Here is a 19980-nt window from a genome sequence, read left to right as displayed (position 1 = left end):
GTGGGCATGTAGTCGGGTAACCCTCGGCATATGAAAAATGCGTGGGTACGATTCTGGGTTACCTTGCTGTATGTTTTATATGTAAACATCGTTTCACCGAAAACTTTACAAGATTGTGTGGCTTAAAAGGATGAATTTATATTATAACCGGGGAAATGTCTGCTAAAAAGAAATCAGGAAGATCGGAGTGGATCAACTGCCAAGTGTGTGACATTCTGGTGATCAGCAAAGACTGGACGAAACACAAGACACTGTGTTCAGGAAATCGTGGGTCGGCGGAACGCCGGTGCCCCGGCCCGTCGACGCCGACCGTGTTTTCTCCAGACCGCACGGGGGCCGGTGACGGCACCGATGGCGCTGGCGAATGGCAGGCGGACGCGACGTTCAACCACGGGTTTATTCGATCTGGGGTGCTGTACGGTGAAGTGTGCCTGCAAGCTGAAAAGGGTTTGTAACAAAATGTCATTTGATTTTTAGCCACTGAAACGTTCATGAATGTGTAGAAATGTGTGTCATGGCCAAATAAAAAAAACTGCCTTTTTAAAAATAAGGAAGCGGGAGGCCCTTTTTTCCCCTCCAAAATGGCCACCCGACCGGGCTATTTTTCAAGATGGCCGCCAGGTGTTTTTTTTAATGGCCGCCATTGGACTCAGGAAATGACATACAAGCTTTATATGTGCTAGAAGTAGAAAGATGTAACAGACAAAGATGCCAAAATGATGTTACTGTTGAAAATTAAAAAAAAAACTTGAAAAAACAAGAAAATCGTTTTTTAGGCCTACAACAACAAAAAAGGAGGCGGCCTCTAAAAAGGAAGCGGACAGGGACGCTAAACATGTTTGTTTTTTTATAAATGTTAAGCGTGCATTGCCATTTGGTTGTCATGAGATTTTATGAATTCTATTTTGTAATTGAGCGAATAGGCCCCTACTCTTCAGTGAATTGAGTCTAACCATGGCGGTAGAATTAGCAAATGTGAAGTGGAGTAAAGGGCCCTCTTTCTTTTAATTCTTGCTTTTATCAAATCTGTGAGATATTGAGTGGGTTCTGACATATAATTCGGAACGAGCTCACCTGGTTTATTCAGCCATGTTGGAAACTGGATTGTAACTGTGTAACAACTGAGGGCGCACTTTAAGTATACTGTAAATGAATTACCGAGTGCGGGAGCATACATTACATCTCCTCCTCACTTAAATATGGAACTGCAATAAGGTCCATAAATGTTCACATGATAATTAGAGTTCAATTTCCAGTTCACATGAGATATTACTTGCAATAGCTTTTGGCATATCAAAACAATTATCAATGATTTTTGTTCGTAATAAACTGCAAATTTCTTTTTGATCTGGAATTATTTGACTAGTGAAGTGTCATTTTTCTGTTGTCTTTTGGACTCATGAAAGTGAGTGTTTGGGTTGTTTGTTCCTTTTATTTTTTTTTTTTCTTTTAACACATGCTCTGAACACTAAACTAGGGGTCTAATAACTTGAACACTAACTACTAAACACAAGTATAGAACACATGATTAGTGGCTACCCAAGCCTTTTGGGACCTTATGTGTGTATGGGGTTTAGAGATCCAGTCTATCCGGTGGTTTCCGCTTCCTCTGGGGGTAGCGTCTCTCAGTGCTAGGTGGTTCTGTTGCTGTCTCGGGTACAACAGATGGTTGTTCTGCGCTGGGCTGGATGTCGGTAGGTGTATGTGTTGGTGAAGTAGGTACTGGACGATTGGGAGTCATCTGGTCACTGATATCAGGGACAAGTGGGGGTACAGGATCTGGCTGCTGGTTGAAGAAGAAAGGCTTCCCAGTGTCGACATCAAGAAGTTGGTCGATGTGTCTGCGCCAGATGGAGTCGGGGCCAACTCGAACTTCGTATGCGAGTGGGCCAGTTTGGGAGTGGATTATGCCTGGAATCCACTTCTGACTGTCTCGGTAGTTGCGAGCCAGCACAGGTTGGCCTGTGTGCAGGTTTCGAGTCGTCTTCCCAGATTTGTGATAGATTGACTGTTCCAGTTGTTTACGAGCGACTCGTTGGCGGATGTCTGGTTTGATGATGTCAAGTCTGGATCGGAGGTTTCGTCCCATGAGAAGGAACGCCGGAGAATGACCAGTGGTAGCATGTGGTGCATTGCGGTAAGCAAGGAGAAAGCTGCACAATTTTTGCTTTACTGACCCTTTTTCCCCTTCCATCGATTTGAGTCCATTCTTGAAGGTTTGGACGAAGCGCTCGGCAAGTCCATTTGTCGCTGGGTGGTAAGGAGCTGAAGTTATGTGCTTCACCCCATTGCGTTTCAGGAAGGTTTCGAACTCCTCTGACTTGAACTGGGGACCATTGTCGCTAACAAGTTGCTCAGGGACACCATGTTGTGCGAATATGCCCCTTAGGATGTCAATGGTCTGGCTTGATGTCGCGGTGGTAGTCTGGATAACTTCTGGCCATTTTGAATGCGCATCCACAACTACCAGGAACATCTGTCCCAAGAATGGGCCAGCGTAGTCGACGTGTATTCTCTGCCACGGTTTCGCAGGCCATTCCCAGGTATGAAGTGGGGCCAGAGTTGGGTTACGTTGGGTTTTCTGGCAACCAGAGCATTCTTTGGCTAGTTGCTCAATGTCATGGTCAATTCCCGGCCACCAAGCAAAACCTCGAGAGAGAGATTTCATCTTGACTACTCCGAGATGACCCTCGTGTAGCTCCGCTAGGACTTGTGCACGCAGTTTGCCAGGGACTATGACACGAAGTCCCCACATCAAGCAGTTGTCGTGCACTGTGATTTCGTTTCTGCGACTGTGGTATGCTGCTAGGCTTGGATCGGTGTCTGAAGGCCATCCTCTCATGGTATACTCGTACACCTTGGCAAGCGTAATGTCTCTGACTGTTGCTTTGCGAACATCGCTACTGGAGACAGGTAGTGTCTCTAGTTGGGACACCTGGAGTATGTCATCAGGATCCGCTGGTTCAGACACAGTCTCGCCCAACGGTAATCTGGATAGCCCGTCAGCGTTGCAGTGCTTAGCAGTGTTTTTGTATTCGATGGTGTAATCATGACTACCAAGGAAAATCGCATACCTCGCAAGTCGTGCAGCAGCAGTTGAAGGAGTGCTCTTCGAGGGATTGAAGATAGAGGTAAGTGGTTGGTGATCTGTCACCAGGGTGAATTTCCGTCCACATAGGTACAGATTGAACTTCTTCACTCCCCACACCAACGCGAGTGCCTCCTTGTCAATTTGAGAGTAATTGCGTTCTGCAGTCGTCAGTGTACGTGATGCGTAGGCGACAGGGCGTTCTGAACCATCAGGCATGACATGTGACATAACAGCGCCAAGACCATAGGGTGAGGCGTCACACGCAAGTTTCACTGGAAGGTCTGGGTCATAGTGTGTCAAGACCTCATCTGCTGTGATCAAGGACTTGGCCTTCTCGAACGCCTTCTCACAAGTAGGGGTCCACACCCACTTGTGGTTCTTCTGCAGGAGCTCATTCAGTGGATGTAGCTCAGTCGACAAATTGGGTAGGAACCGGTGGTAGTAGTTTACCAGGCCCAGGAACGAACGCAATTGGCTCACATTGGTTGGTCGTGGAGCATTTTTGACGGCATGAACCTTGTCTTGGGTTTTGTTCAGGCCTTCATGGGTTATCTCATGCCCACAGAAGACCACTTTTCGCTTGAAGAATTCGCATTTCGCTTTGTTCAAGCGCAGTCCACGGGCCTTCAGCACGTCAAGGACCCTTCTCAGATTGCTGAGGTGTTCTTCATCATTGCGGCCTGTGATGATCATGTCATCCAAGATGCACTGGACTCCAGGTATGCCTTGGAGTACCTGCTCCATGCTTCTCTGCCACATGGCTGGTGCAGACGCAATGCCAAAGGGTAGTCTGTTGTAGACGAACAGACCCTTATGCGTGTTGATAGTCAGCAACTTTCTGGACTCCGCATCGATGACCATGTGCAAGTACGCTTGGCGCAAATCAAGCTTGCTGTATCTTTGGCCGCCGGAGAGATTAGCGAAGACATCCTCCACTCGCGGTAGCGGATAACGTTCAATGTTAAGGTTAGGGTTGACCGTCACCTTAAAATCTCCACAAATGCGTACGCCCCCGTTTGGTTTTGGCACGGGGACAATGGGTGTTGCCCAATCACTGGATTCTACTGACGAAATGATGCCCTGACGTTCAAGCTTTGTCAGTTCTGCTTCCACTTTGGGTCGTAGAGCGTACGGAACTTGCCTGGTTTTCACAAATACCGGTTGTGCATTGTCGCGTACGTTGAGCTTCCCAGTAATGCCTTTGAGTTCCCCGATCTCCTCTTGAAAGAGCTCTGGGTACTCACTCAGCATGGCGTCCAGCTTTTCTTCAGTGTTGCCAATTTTGGGGGGTTGAGCGGTTGTCATGGCGAACAATTTTGGCCAGTCTAACTTGATATGAGCTAGCCAGTCTCTGCCAAGAAGTGGTGCACTGTTGCCTTTGATGATGTACATCTTCCCATTGTGCTCCTGATTGTTGTAGCGAACTTTGGCATTCAGGAGTCCTGCCGGAGAAATCTGTTCTCCTGTGTATGTCTGCAGTTTTATCTTTGTCGGCTGCAACTGTTCTCCAGGGAAGAATTTCTGATAGTCAGCCATAGATAGCAATGTAATGGCTGACCCCGTGTCCACCTCCATCTTTACTGGACGGTCGTTAATGTGGAGCGTGACCCAGATAGCTGTGCTCATGTCACACCGATTATGACCCACATTGTGAATGTTCATCCTGGCAATCAGAATGTTGTCGTCCTCGTTATCGGTGTCTGGAATTTCCTCCATAGTTTTCACCTTCCCTTTCTGATTGGGTTGAGGCTTGTAGGGTTTTTTCTGTGGTCTATTAGGCCTACCCTGGGGACGAGGTTTGGAGCGACAGGCTGGTGCTATGTGGCCCTGTTTTCCACATGAATGGCATGTTGCATCTTTAAATCTGCAACTGTCGGCAGAATGTCCTGATCTGCCACACCTGTAGCATGATGATTGTTTGCGTCGTGCTACAGTGTGTACAGCAGAACTTGAAGTTGTCTGCTGGTGAAGTTCGATGGCATCTCTCGCTGCAGTTTCCATCGCTGTGGCAATTTCAGTTGCCCTTTTCAGTGTCAGTTTATCCTCTGCAAGCAGTCGTTTCTGAATGCTGCCTGCCCGCAAGCCACAGACGAATCTGTCACGAAGTGCCTCGTTCAGGTAATCTCCAAACTGACAATGTTCAGCTAGTTTTCTTAGTCCAGCCAAATAAGTGCTGACACGTTCTCCCTCCTTTTGATCGCGTTTGTGAAAACGAAAACGTTCTGCGATGACCAGGGGTTTAGGTGCAAGATGTGCTGTCAAGATTTGTATGAGTTCAGCATACGGTTTTGACGATGGCTTCTCAGGTGCAGTGAGATTCTTGAGAAGTGTATACGTTTTGCTACCAATCAGGCTGATTAGTGCTGAAACTTTCCTCTCATTAGCGATGTTGTTGGCTTCAAAATATTGTTCTAAGCGTTCAACATATGTTGGCCAGTCTTCCTCATCGCTGTTATATGGGTCAATCCGACCGATAAGTCCCGACGCCATAATGTTCACCGACTGTACACGCGTATGTTTTCACGTATAAGCATGAACAAATGAACGACGGATGCAAGTCTATGGAGTTGCACGGTGAAAAACGAGCCCCAAATCACTCCAAAAACAGCACAAATATCACTGCAAAATGTCAATTGTTTGACTCTACAGGTGAGTGATTATATCTCTGACAATACTATATGTCTGTTAAAACATCTTCGTCGCCACTTTGTGAGATATTGAGTGGGTTCTGACATATAATTCGGAACGAGCTCACCTGGTTTATTCAGCCATGTTGGAAACTGGATTGTAACTGTGTAACAACTGAGGGCGCACTTTAAGTATACTGTAAATGAATTACCGAGTGCGGAAGCATACATTACAAAATCAAATGTACTTCAGCAACCAGGCTTAATCAATCTTCAAATTCTAATGACCCTGTTATTATTTTTACCAGTATTTTGGTTAGAAAATATGATTTTCTTACCCCAAGCCATCCCCCAAAATCCACCATCTCGTGGGATTTTGTTTTAAAAGGGCCAACTTACTTTTCTCAAAATTATTTTTTTGGTTTTTACTTGCCTTTAAGACAAAGCCAGTAAAAACACAAGAAGAGGACTAGCTGAATGTTTTGAAAGCAATTTTTTTTACGTCGTCCAATTTCAGGCAACGAGAAGCTTCCATCATCCAGCCGTCCCCTCATGGTCCACCTCAACCCTGACACCATGAGACTCTGCGACCTCTGCATCGGCCGACCTGCCCTCCTGACCTTTCCCAGGTCAAGGGTCAGGCTGATCGCCACGGCCTGGCCCGTGGCCAACTTCCCCGCTGCGAGTGTTGGGATCGACAGCAGCCTGCAGGGGGTCCACGGGATTGTGGGTAATGACCTGGTGTGGGTCGAGGCTGTTAAAGGTCCAGTGCATCTGGCTGCAGACATGAAGTTGCTGTTTGTGTAAGTTTGGATGTAGTAGTTTACATTTGGAAGTGATTAAAGGGACATTACGTCCTGGAATGCACTCAATTGGGCTACAAAATGCGTTCTAAACGAAATGATGTTAATTGGAGAGAGCATTTAAAAGTAGGATGTAAATGTCCACACAACAATGCTTTAAAAACTGGGCAATTTTGTGGTATTCTTGCAAGAACTACATTTTGTATGCAAGAACAAATTTCGGGGATCAAAATTTTGACTCTCAAAAATCGAGCTGTTGAGTGCTAGTTGTGAATCTTACCCGCACAGTGCATCACATTCTGCAGACGTTCTAGAAACAACATTTGTGATGCGATCAAGCTCAATGAATCGTTTGTCGGGAACTTTCATTTGGAGATTCAGGCCAAAATAGGGCCACTTCATCACATTACTTCATCACATCTCTTGGTGTTCCGACTTCCATAATTTTTGAACTAAAGATGGTATCAGCATGCGGTTTTTACAGCAGTAATGCTGAGATTGTACTCTTTTCAAATCTGTAAAAAAAGAAAATTGACCATTTGTTTATTGACATGATTGGTGATGTGTGCAGTATGCGACACACACACACAACGTGAATCGTACATTGAATGGACACGGCTAGACATACATATGCGTATGCCACAAAATGTCCGCCGCATCCGATGTAAGCAACTGAGTTTCTCATCTTTTCATGGGAACAGTAAGACATTAGGTTAGTTTCCTTTCAACCAAACCTTTGAAATAGGATTTAGTAAACAATTGATCCAAAACATAAAATTTAAAGGTATTGAATAGATTTGAAGACCATTTGCGAACATTCAAATATGAACCTTCCAAACCATTACGAAATAGCCTATTTGATTGAAATATTAGTAATAAATAATAGTATCTAGCATCCTGAGAAATTGTACCGACTGATATGCTGTCATCATTAAGCAAAGAGGGATTTTGTATCAATACTAATTATTTTGGGACGGGACCATTGCTGTGAACAAAAAAATGGCCTTTTAAAAAAATACTACATGTACATCCATTAACAGGCGCAACCGGCTATTGACTTTGTGTATTTACTTTCTTCCTCTCGTTGAATATGAAGATGTGTCAATATCTTGAATTCTTTTTGAATTTCTGTTCACTTCGGCAGGAATGAGGAAAGGTTTCTCCAGTCCCCAGAATTCCAGAAATATTTCCTGCGATCTGTCCAAGGAAGGTGCCTTCTTCCAGGGTCAGTCCTGAGCGTCAACTACTACGGCAAGCCCGTGGTGTGCCAAGTCCTTGAACTCACCCACAAGGACGGCACGGTCATTCAAATCGACCAATCGCCGTACAGAACTCAGCCTCCATTGAGCAGCCAATTGGAATTGAGGATCGCGAACTCCAGGGGATATTTGGGTTTGGATGCATCTCAGAGTTCGGACAACAGTTTTCTCAATAGACGTAACCTCAGTGCGGGTAACAGATTGGGGACGTCTCTGAATATAAACTTAGAAAATTCAACCGCATCAAATGACACTCACTCGTTGCTCTCAGATGTCATTGATACATCAGATTCTCCAAACATCTCGACTTCAACTCCCAAGAAAATCCACTCCGACCCTCGCATTCAACAACTGTCCGAGTCTCTCCAAGATTTGGGATTCGGAACGTCACCGAAAGACAGCTCGTCAAGAAATTCTGGGAATAACAGGACTAGCTCCCAGGAGTTGCAGCAGCTAATCTTCAGTAGCATTGGTGCGAGCACCAGCCTTGTTTTTGTGACCAATCTCAATGACTCCGATGGAGTCTCAGACGATGACATTCCGAGGAGGGACAAAGTGACATACGATAAGATCGGAGGTTTGTCTCGGCAGCTGAAGGCCATTCGGGAAACGCTGGAGCTGCCTCTGAAGAACCCTGAGTTTTTCAAGTCTTTGGGTGAGACAGAGTTGTAAATGAATATTCATAAGTCACTCACAGGTCATCACAAGTCAGTCACAAGTCATCACAGGTGAAACACAAGTCAGTCACAAGTTAATCACAAGTCATTCACAAATCGTTACTAGTCAATTATAAGCCACCACAGACCAAACACAACTTACACAAGTCAATTATAAGTCGCTCAGGAGTCAATCGCAAGTTAATCACACATAAATCACAAGTCAACAACAAGTCAACCACAAGTCATCACAAGTCAATCACAAGCCAATCACAAGTCAATCACAAATCCGTCACAAGTCAATCACAAGTCAATCACAAGTCAATCACAAGTCAATCACAGTCAATCACAAGTCAATCACAAGTCATCACAAGCAAATCACAAGTCAAACACAAGTCAATCACAAGTCAACCACAAGTCGACCACAAGTCATCACAAGTCAATCACAAGCCAATCACAAGTCCATCACAAGCCAATTACAAGCCAATCACAAGTCAATCACATGTCAATCACAAGTCAATCACAAGTCAATCACCAGTCACCCAGTCTCCAAATCAAGTGACAAGCTATTCAAATGAATGTTTATGAGTATACAGTGTTTAAACGTCGGTGAAGGGCAAGACCTAATTTGATTTATATCACCCCGACGCAAAATTCCATCTTATGATAGTTTATGCGGTACCCGCTGCTATGTACATCAGATTCGAACCGGCCAACCGATCCCGTTAGCTCGGTGGTCGAGTGGTCAGACATCTGCACTAGAAAGCAGGAGGTCATGGGTTCGAGTCCCACCCGAGTGATTTTTTCCAACTTTCACTTGGGAGGTAACACACTGAGTATACAGTGTTTAAACGTCGGTGAAGGGCAAGACCTAATTTGATTGTTACTTATGATTTTTCCTTGTGATTCAAATTGACTTGTGATTGACTCAACTACCAACCGGGGTAGAATCACAAACTTTGGTAAAAGATTATATAAATTAGAGTTCACATTTATTAAAATCTTATTTAAAACAAGATTCAAAGATGCAGAACCACAGGTGTTTCTTTTTTTTTGTCTAGAACAAAGACCAGTAAAATTGTATCTCCAATTTCTTGTTATTTTTTTCATGTTTTTCCTCACATTTCTTTTTTAATCACAGGTGTTGCCCCACCGCGGGGAGTTTTGATGTACGGTCCCCCCGGGGTGGGGAAGACTATGATTGCTCGGGCTGTCGCCAATGAAGTGGGCGCCCACGTGACCATCATTAATGGGCCGGAAGTCATGAGCAAGTGAGTATGGAGCAAGGAAATACTTGTTGGAAATATTTGCTTAGCAGGAAATACGTGCTTAGCAGGTAATATGTGCTTAGCAGGAAACATTTGCTTAGTAGGATTTATTTGCTTGTCAGGAAATACTTGTATTAATAGCAGGAAACATTTGCAGGAGATATTTGCAGGAAATAGTTGCTGAGCAAGATATAATTATTTGCATAGCTGGCGGGAAATACTTGCTTAGCAGGAAATATTTACATAGCTGGAAACAGTTGCTTAGCAAGATATGTTTGCTTAGCAGGAAACCTTTGCAGGAGATACTCTGCAGCAAACATTTGCGTTGATGGAAAAAGTTGCTAAGTAGGAAATATTTGCTGATCAGAAAATATTTGCATTGCTGGAAAAAATTGCTTAGCAGGAAATATTTGCTCAGCAGGAATTGCATGCTTAGTAGGAAATCTTTGCTTAGTAGGAAATCTTTGCTTAGTTGGAAATATTTGCTTAGTTGGAAGTATTTGCTTAGCAGGAAATATTTGCGCAGCAGAAAACATTTGCAGCGGATAATTATATTGTCCTGCCCTCATTTATCAGATACTATGGTGAGTCCGAGGCCAGGCTGCGCGGCATCTTCCAGGAGGCGGCGAAGAGCGCCCCCAGTCTGATCTTCATCGACGAGCTGGACGCGCTGTGCCCGCACCGCGAGAGGGTGCAGAGCGACCTGGAAAAGAGGATCGTCGCAACCCTGCTGACTCTCATGGATGGCGTCAACGCGGTAAGAAAAAGAGACCAAGTTGTTACCAGATCCAATGAAATGAGACTTTCAAATAGATTTTTTTACTTAGCAGCTGCGACGTATGCCTATGCTGGTTCCTTGGTTGTTCCGTCAGCCAAATGCAAACGGAAAAACAATACACTCAATTTCGTTCATGAAACACACCAATTTATTAAGCTTCAACAGCAGCAACTTTTCTCAATGCTTACTCACAAAACTCATCTCCCTCCTGACAGCTGGCTAACAACCAACAACAAAGTGAGCAACTTTTATACAATGTATAACATTTACCTGCCCAAGTCCGGCGCTGGCATCTTACTTACCTTTCCCGCCTAACCTGAACAAAGATAAACACTTGAGAAAATTATTTAAAAATTATTTAAAGGGAAGATACAACATTTGCAAACATCACAAAACGAAATGATCGAATTATCACGAAATACCTTACTGGATTGTTAGGGAATGACAGTCTAAAACATTCTGTAAAATCGTGGCTCCTAGTGTGCTGTCATTTTCAAGAAAAATGGGATTTTTCCAACGCTGGTCGGCCGATCAGCGTTGGAGAAAACTGGCTTTTTTTCAAAAAGTGCTTCTAATTGTTCATAATTAGTTATGCCGCGTTTTCTTTGCAATTGATTACACACCTGTGAAGGGGTACAAGCCTGCTAGCTAGACTGATTCTCTGACCTTACAATTCCGCAAAGGTTATACATTGCTCTGTTTCATCTTAAGTGGGGTCAGGGAACCAGACTACAAGAACATGATTGGTTTTCTTGGTTTTTCCAGCATCTACAAGCCCAAATCATGAAACAAGTCATTTTAACAATATTTGCTATAACATACTAATCCTCCAAATCCATTTATTTCTGAAACTTGCAGCAAAAGCAAATGTTGTACATTCCCTTTAAGTCGTATGCTTTTTAGCCTACACTGTTGTGTTCATGTACTTTAGATTTTTTTGGTTCTGTTTTGGATGACCTCAGATGGCAACCAGAGGTCACCTGATGGTGCTAGGGGCCACCAACCGACCAGACGCCATCGACCCTGCCCTGAGGCGACCTGGACGCTTTGACCGGGAGATCGAGATCGGAGTGCCCAATGCTGCCGACAGAGCAGATGTAAGATGAACTAGACGTTTGGCAATCAGGATTGATGTTTGTTCCAACTTTGAAGTTGATATGTTGTATTGTTCAGAAGAAAACACCCTGAGAATGATTGTCGAGAAAAAGAAAACAGACGCAACCATAGAAAGTAAAGAAAATTTCAAAACAATTTCAAAAAGTGATCAGGTTGAGCCCGATCGCCCAATGACCGGGGTGAAATCTATAGCTGAACGCGGAACATGAGCAGTTGCAGCACCTCACGCATATTTATGAGCCAAACACACTGCTGTCATTGGTCGATTTTCCACTGGGTTGGGGCTTCTAGACCCTCTGCCCATTCAGCAGCAGCCAACCAGGTATCATCACTTCCACATGCACCAAATCTGACCCAATGTGTGGGCACAGAATAGAGCTCGCTCAATGACGGCCATCTCGGTAGGAAAACTGCAACTGCGTATTTTACGCAATCAAGCACGCAATGCGCAGTGTTGAAAATGTTCCAAACATGCGCGCTTGTTGCTCGAAATGTGTTCGTATTTCGATGCGCGTTATGCAAGTTGACGCTTAAAATGCTGATGCACGTGGATGGTCTGTAGGAAATGACGTCAGTTGAACAAGACCTATATACGTAGGCATGTAGGACTATTGATAATTTGCCTGGAAAGCAGATCTTGTTAACATCGAAACGTCAGGCCACTTAAATTTTTTAGATTAATTACACTGGGAACGGATGACCCATTTTATGAGAAAAACCTTGCTCAGAGTGAGGATACGGCGGGCACCCTTTTTGGTGTGCATTAGCAATGGAATCCAATTACGAGATGTGGTAGTCGCCGATCTGAAACTTCAACAGGCTAATTGTTAGCAACCTACTTTAAGATTTGAACAAATTAAGTTGTTGCTTCAAACGAAAAAAATGCCCCAAAATGATCCAACATACCTTGAATTATGGCAGTAAACTACCCACAGCGCTCTTCCACGCCTACTTTCAGTTACTTATTTTTGGCTTTCATTTCTGTCATGTTTTCCCAAGATTTTCACGAAGTGCCTCCAGCGCATGCCACACACACTGACGGACACCGACATAGTTGGAGTGGCAGACATGGCGCATGGCTACGTAGGGGCCGACCTGGCAGCTGTGTGCAAAGAAGGTATTTAAATAAATCTATCACTAGTTCATTTGTGCATTTATTGAAAAGTGAGTACCAGATCACCAGCATCTTAAAATCACTATAACAAATGATCGCTATTATGAACAATTTCTGTGGATCCTGCAATGTTCGTTATAGCAGCGTTCCGCTGTACCAACAAAAGCGTCCCGCTGTACCAACAAAAGCGTCCATTGCAACACACTGCTCACAAAAGACTCTGGGGGAAACCTTGTCTGATGCCTTCGCTTTTTTGCCTTCAACGTGAAAACATTTAACACATCTGGATATTTTTTCTCCAGCTGCTGTTCGTTCCTTTGAGAGACAAAAAGGAACTTTAACCGATGCCGAGTTGAAGGACAACATCATGGTGTCTCCTGAAGATGTCCTTCTAGCTCTTAAAAGTGTTAAGCCCAGCGCTATGAGAGAGGTGGAGATCCGAGTGCCTAGGGTAAGCACGAGCAGTTGGTCAAAACTTATTCAATATTGTGGTTCAAACTCAATTCAAAGTGGTCTGGCGACGCTCCTGGTCAGAACTAATCACCGCTGTGATTGGTCCAAATGTTGTGGGCGGGACTTGAGGAATCTGTTGATTGGCCTGCAGGTTCACTGGTCGGACATCGGCGGCCAGGCGACCGTCAAACAGAAGTTGAAGCAAGCCGTGGAGTGGCCCATCAAGCACCCGGAGGCGTTCCAGCGGATGGGCATCACCCCACCCAGGGGGATCTTGATGTACGGCCCGCCGGGCTGCTCCAAGACACTCATCGCCAAGGCTCTAGCCACGGAGAGTGGGCTCAACTTCATTGCAGTCAAGGTCAGAGACTGGCAGTTTACAAAATATTTACATCAATGCTACCTTTAAATCAGTGTTGTAGTCGAGTACTTTTTTCCAAGTACCGAGTACTTAGGTTACCGAGTACAAATATGAGTACGAGTACTTGTACTTCCGAGTACAAGTTCAGGTCTTCGAGTACGAGTGCTTGTACTTCTGAGTACGAGTACTTGTATGCCAAGTACTAGTACGAGTACTTCTATTTCCGAATACGGCCATACCGCAAATGGTTCATTGTGCGTAATTGGCCCAGGCCCAGTCAGACCGATATACAGACCCACTCACGGCTAGCTGTTAAATGTGTTTGTCTGGACGCGCACAGAGAAAAATCAGGAAACTTTGATTTCTCTGCAAGCCAATCAACCATTTCCAACTGAAAGTATCGATAATAAAATAAGGCCATGGTAAGTCAAGCTATACTATTTCGAGTACTGCTATTTGAGTACAAGAACTTTGATGATCGAGTACAATTTTGACATGTCGAGTATGAGTACTTTGCTGCCCGAGTACGAGTACCGTCATTTCGAGTACGAGTACTTTAACATACGAGTACGATTACGGGTACTCCAAAAAAAGTGCTGGAGTATTACTTGAGTACCGAGTACGAGTACTACAACACTGCTCTAAATAGTGCTATGTAATTTTGCGAGTAATTTAGTGTTCGATTATTAGAACGTGGATTTGGCACAAGCCTAGAAGAAAACCCTCAAAAGATATCTCGGGGGAAAAAAAACACAACTTCAGGAAGGGACTGAAAAAGAAATATCAAATCCACATATGGATCAGGGTGGGATTCGAACATGGTCGCAGTGGTGGAAAATGTCTGAATTACCACTGTGCCAACACAATTCCATAAATAAGAGACTTTCCCAATAAGATTGTCTTCTGATGGACTTGTCTTGTCAACTCCCAGGGTCCAGAGCTCTTCAACAAGTGGGTGGGGGAATCGGAGCGGGCCGTTCGGGAGGTGTTCCGCAAGGCCAGGACCGCCGCGCCGGCCATCATCTTCTTCGACGAGATTGACGCTCTTGCTGTTGAACGGGGCAGGTAGGTGCACTTATGTGACCTTTGACCTTTCGAAACTGAAAAGTTTTGTCCCTACACAAAATGCACAGGATTCATGGTTTCCAACTAAAGGCTATATAATAAGTATTCTATTGCTAGTGGAATATTCGATGATCAACTGAATTTCAAAAAAGATTTTTTTTATTCAATATTCAAAAAATATGAGCAATTTCGAGGAGATGATGAAAACGTACATAAGTTATGGGGTTTTATTGTTCGATACATGCCACACTTTTGTTGAAAGCTGTCAATGTGTATGATTTGAGATCTTCGATGAGTAATATTAGCTCAATTTTTGTTTCTTCAAAAATTAGTCCAATAGCAGCAACTGCTACCTTATATTATTTTAATAAGCTCTTTGTCAATTTTTCGACAAGTGCAGATGCCCGCAAATCCCGAAAGGCAGCCATTTAACAATTGTTGACTTGCTGTGATGTGGGATATGACGTTTTTAACACCTGAGGGGCGCACAGGACCCAAGGGGGTTGAACACGGCATATCCCACATCACAGCAGTCAACAATTGCTTTGTTATTTATTTATTTCTTATTTTAACTGGGTAGCCCATTCAGTGGAATCCACTGATCTCCCATGGGGCCCAGTAAAGAGAAGACAATGAGAAGAAATTACAGTTTTAGAGGTGGGAGGAAAACCCAAGAAGAATATTTTTGGGAAAACCCACGGAATCAGGTAGGGACTGAAAACCCAATCCACATGTTGGCCCTGGCAGGATTCGAACCCGGGTCACAGCGGTGGAAGGCGAGGAAAGTACCGCTACGCCAACCTGACTCCCCTGTTACATCGTGCCAATAAGTCAAAAAGATAAATGGTTGTAACTTACTGTGTGAGAAATAAATCAAATCACTGCGATGTAACCTTTGATAACTGAAGGATTTGATGTCCTGCCAGACATGAGACTGAGCGTTTGACGTTGCAGTTCTCATTGCGCAAAGCTATAGCATGCTGGCAGGTTCCACATGCGCGCACAATGCGCGCAGTGCGATTTCACCCTCAGTGTGTGACATGCATTTTTATTGTCCAGACACGTGGCCGTCCTAGACCAATGAAATTACAGTATCCAAGTACACGATATACCAATTTTGGATGGCGTATGTTTAACTTGATCTGTGGATTTTTAGTAATCGAATATTCAAATATTTGATTACTAAATTATCTGAAAAATGCACAACCTGTTCTGTATTGTGGCAGTCATGTGTAAATTTTCTTTGTGCAATTAAAATATGGATTGATCAATTTAACCTTAATTTAAATGTTGGTAAAAACAGTGCATCTGGGGGAAGCAATGTAGCGGACCGCGTCCTTGGGCAGCTTTTGACCGAGATCGACGGAGTGGAGAAGCTGCAAGACGTCACCATCGTAGCTGCGACCAACAGGCCTGATATGATTGACAAGGTTAGTGGATTGTCTAGTCAGTTGACTTGTTGTCCTCCGTGCAAGAACAAGAGAGGGCGCTGTGCCACCTAGCAACAATAGCCCATGTGAAGGGCACTTGCCCTTAGCTGGTTCACGCACCCCACTCGTCATTAATATCATCTACGAATACCAGTGGCGGTTGGTGGACTGGTTCCTGGACACTCCATTATTGTTCTGACCGTGAATAAGCATGGAGGCCGTAACCAGTCCCTAGATGCTTGGTTATTAATAATAATAATAATAATAATGAAACAGTTCTTATACAGGGTGGCCCCCCCCCCAAAAAAAAAAAAACAGAACTGCGTTTTTCCACTACCCTGAGACTCAAACCAATATAATGTATGCCAATGCATGGGGAATTCTGTTAAAAGAAAAATGACACCAAGATTGCCCGATTCGGTCCAGTAGTTTTCGTTCTAAAGCCTATTTTGTGAAACAAAGTTGGGAGTCATTTTGTCCCGATGAATTACTAAACTGCGCACACGAATTTGACGTAATTGGATAGAGGGATTAATTGTTATGTTGAAAGATGTGTGCTTCACAAAATAGGCTCTGCATAAAGTTATTTCACGGATCACAAAAAAGGTACGTGTTCTTTCAGCAAAATGAAAACAATTCTCATAGGGATGCATGTGAATTGTTTTTGTTTTGCTGTAAGAACATGTACCTTTTTTGTGATCCGTGGAATGAACTTTAAAACGGTGTTTGTGTTCAAAGTGCAGTAACTTGAAAAGTATATGTTTGATTTGAATGATTCTTGTACTAAAAGAAAGCTCATTGATTGGGCTTTCTTATCCTAGATTTTGCAAGTGCTACAGGCAAAACTTCATTCAAAAAATGGTCCTGCCATTTGTGATGCGTTTTTTATTACTCACCCTGTAGGTCTTGTCTTATTTCTAGTTCCAGTCACACACAAAAAACAAACAGACCACAGCATGTCCTGCTACTTCAAAGACACATAGGGTCACGCACCCAGAGGCAATCTAGTGACTTAAACAAGACTAAAGTGTTTGGGTGGTCTCGTTAAGGGCCACTTCCTTACCCCCTGTCAGTCACTGCATCTTGTCCCTCGGGGTGGGGGGGGGGGGGTTCTATCTTGACCCATCTGTGACCTCTTCTGTAATGCTTCTTTAAAGAGGTTGTGTTTGTGTTTGTGGGATTGAAGGTATCAAGGAAACTCTTCTTTCGACTGTCTTCTTTGGACTGTCTTCTTGAGACTTACAGACTTTGTCATGTGATGTAGATCATTGCATAGTAACCATCAGGTTTTTGTACATCACAAGTCATCACAAGCGGTCACAAGTCAATCACAAGTCATCACAAGTGTTCACAAGTAACAATAAGTCAATCACAAGTCATCACAAGTGTTCACAAGTCATAACAAGTCATCACAAATGTTCACAAGTCAATCACAAGTCATCACAAGTGTTCACAAGTCATAACAAGTCATCAAAAATGTTCACAAGTCATAACAAGTCAATCGCAAGTCATCACAAGTGTTCACAAGTCATAACAAGTCAATCACTTATTTTTATGAAATGGAGCAAGCCGCATATTTTTTTAATCATTTTTTTCTAATCCGGTCACTTTCTTTTTGACTCGCCCAGTTCAGCCAGATTTTACTACTAATGATGTGGTGCTTATGTAGCGCTCACTTCACAATTATTACCCCTGTTGATCAGGCCACAAGAAAATATTTTCCACAGCAACTCGGAATCAGCACAATCTGCCTCTACCCTCACAGGTTTCCATTTATAGTCCTGGGTAGAGAAAAGCAATTGTAGCAAAGTGTCTTACCCAAGAACACAAACAACGTTTTCCCAATTGGGATTTGACATTGTTACCATTGGCCCAAGGTGCTCGGATCAACAGTATGGGCAGCATCAGCATTGTTGTACAGGGATTTCAGAAATAAATGGTCATAACCTTTAAAAATCTCCTGTGATAAGTCTATTAATTAAGCAGTTTTCTTATGTTTTCAATCCTTCAGGCACTACTCCGCCCAGGACGTCTGGACCGCATCCTGTACATCTCCTTACCAGATGCCCAGACCCGTAAGGAGATCTTCCAAATCCAGTTCCGCACCATGCCCGTGGCATCCGACGTAGACGCGGACTCGCTAGTGGAGAAAACAGACAAGTATTCTGGAGCCGAGGTGAGCAGAGCGATCTTTGTTTTAGTTGACAATCACAAGTCATTGCAAGTCAATCCTGTCTGAAGTCAAGCCACAACAAATGAACTGTGCAAATGCATTCCTCTGCCATTGTTAATCTGTCAAGGCTTGTGACCTGGCTTGTAATTGTCTTGTGAATGACTTGTTTGATTTGTGATTGTCTCCTGGGAATGGCTTGTGGTTGTCTTGGGAATGGCTTGTGATTGTCTTGGGAATGGCTTGTGATTGTCTTGGGAATGGCTTGTGATTGTCTTGGGAGTGGCTTGTGGTTGTCTTGGGAATGGCTTGTGATTGTCTTGGGGATGGCTTGTGATTGTCTTGGGAGTGGCTTGTGGTTGTCTTGGGAGTGGCTTGTGATTGTCTTAGGGATGGCTTGTGATTGTCTTGGGAATGGCGTGTGACTGTCTTGGGAATGGCTTGTGATTGTCTTGGGAATGGCTTGTGATTGTCTTGGGAGTGGCTTGTGGTTGTCTTGGGAATGGCTTGTGATTGTCTTGGGGATGGCTTGTGATTGTCTTGGGAATGGCGTGAGACTGTCTTGGGAATGGCTTGTGATTGTCTTGGGAATGGCTTGTGATTGACCTGTGATTGTCTTGGGAATGACTTGTGATTGACTTTTGATTTTCTTGGAAATGACTTGTGATTTTCTTGAGAATGACTTGCGGTTGACTTTTGATTATCTTGGGAACGGCTTGTGATTATCTTGGGAATGACTTCTGACTGTCTTAGGGATGAGTTGTGATCGTCTTGGGAATGGCTTGTGATTGTCTTGGGAATGACCACAATTGTAAAATGCTGTGTCAGATTGAAACAACTCTTTACAAATGTGTACCGAGCACGGATGTCTCCACTTGTTTACCAAACGTGACGAAAATCAGACATTGCATTCCCAAGATAATGGGGGAGGAGACAGAAATTATCCCCCTCCCACCAGCTGTGAAATTGTCATGGAAAGTCCAACTGAGATGACTCTCAAAGATTCCAAATGTCTTTCGAGATAACACATCACAGAAAGAAGTTTATCAGAGATCGAATATCACCCCCCAAAAAAAGACTTTCCAAGATACAATTTCAGGAAAAGAAATCTTCATAATTTTGAACATTTTTTCTCTGATTATCCCATCTTTCCATGATAATTTATCAGGAAAATGCAGAAGGTCACTTAAAGCTTCTGTAGTTAAATAACACATAAGTTGTCTCCATCCCACCAGGTGGTTGCGGTGTGCCGCGAGGCCGGCCTAGCCGCCATGCAAGAGGATATCAACATAGACCACATCCATGCCAGACACTTCCTGCAGGCGCTGGAGACGGTGCAGCCGCGCACCTCAGATCAGCTGATCCGATTCTACGAGGAGTACAGACAGAACAGCGGCCTGCACAGTATATGAAGCAAGAGGGTACTGATTTTTATTAGCAATAATAATTGGTATTTCTAGAACACTTTTAACTATCAAAGCTACATTATTATTACCCCTGATCATCGGTAAACCATTCCGTATGCCATCTCAACACCCTGGCGAGTATACAGCTCGATGCAGCCATTTAAAACCATTTGGGGAGGCTAATTCAAGCACAATAACTATATCTGCCTTCACAGGTACCCATTTACTCCAGGTTGGGGAAAAGCAAGTTGTGACAAAGTGTCTTGCCCAAGGACACACGCACTGCAACCCCATAGCATGTCATTCGTGTTACTCTGAAGGCTTGAGAACCAATCTCATGGTGCTGCTAAGCACACAAAAAAGTCTGGCTTATAAAAGCAGGT

At 43.9% G+C, this 19980-nt stretch overlaps 2 protein-coding genes across 2 annotated transcripts; one reads left to right on the top strand and one right to left on the bottom strand.

Moving 5' to 3' along the window:
* The first annotated feature begins 53 nt into the window (after positions 1 to 53).
* Positions 54 to 19662, top strand: LOC119733655 (ATPase family protein 2 homolog). Its single transcript, XM_038207054.1, has 13 exons — positions 54 to 447; positions 6236 to 6521; positions 7666 to 8435; positions 9578 to 9707; positions 10281 to 10461; positions 11445 to 11579; positions 12598 to 12715; positions 13015 to 13163; positions 13317 to 13526; positions 14458 to 14591; positions 15895 to 16021; positions 18033 to 18197; positions 19427 to 19662. The coding sequence occupies exons 1-13, from the start codon at positions 156 to 158 to the stop codon at positions 19601 to 19603; spliced, it is 2874 nt and encodes a 957-aa protein (XP_038062982.1). The 5' UTR covers positions 54 to 155; the 3' UTR covers positions 19604 to 19662.
* On the bottom strand, positions 1033 to 5933 carry LOC119733653 (uncharacterized protein K02A2.6-like). Its single transcript, XM_038207053.1, has one exon. It carries the CDS (start codon positions 5579 to 5581, stop codon positions 1574 to 1576), a length of 4008 nt encoding a protein of 1335 aa, XP_038062981.1. The 5' UTR covers positions 5582 to 5933; the 3' UTR covers positions 1033 to 1573.
* Positions 19663 to 19980: the final 318 nt, after the last annotated feature.

This window comes from Patiria miniata, unplaced genomic scaffold, assembly GCF_015706575.1.
Source record: "Patiria miniata isolate m_02_andy unplaced genomic scaffold, ASM1570657v1 HiC_scaffold_26, whole genome shotgun sequence".
In the NCBI taxonomy this organism is placed as follows: Eukaryota; Metazoa; Echinodermata; class Asteroidea; order Valvatida; family Asterinidae; genus Patiria; species Patiria miniata.
Note: the sequence above shows the minus strand (reverse complement) of the source record. Positions and strands in the feature narration are given on the sequence as shown.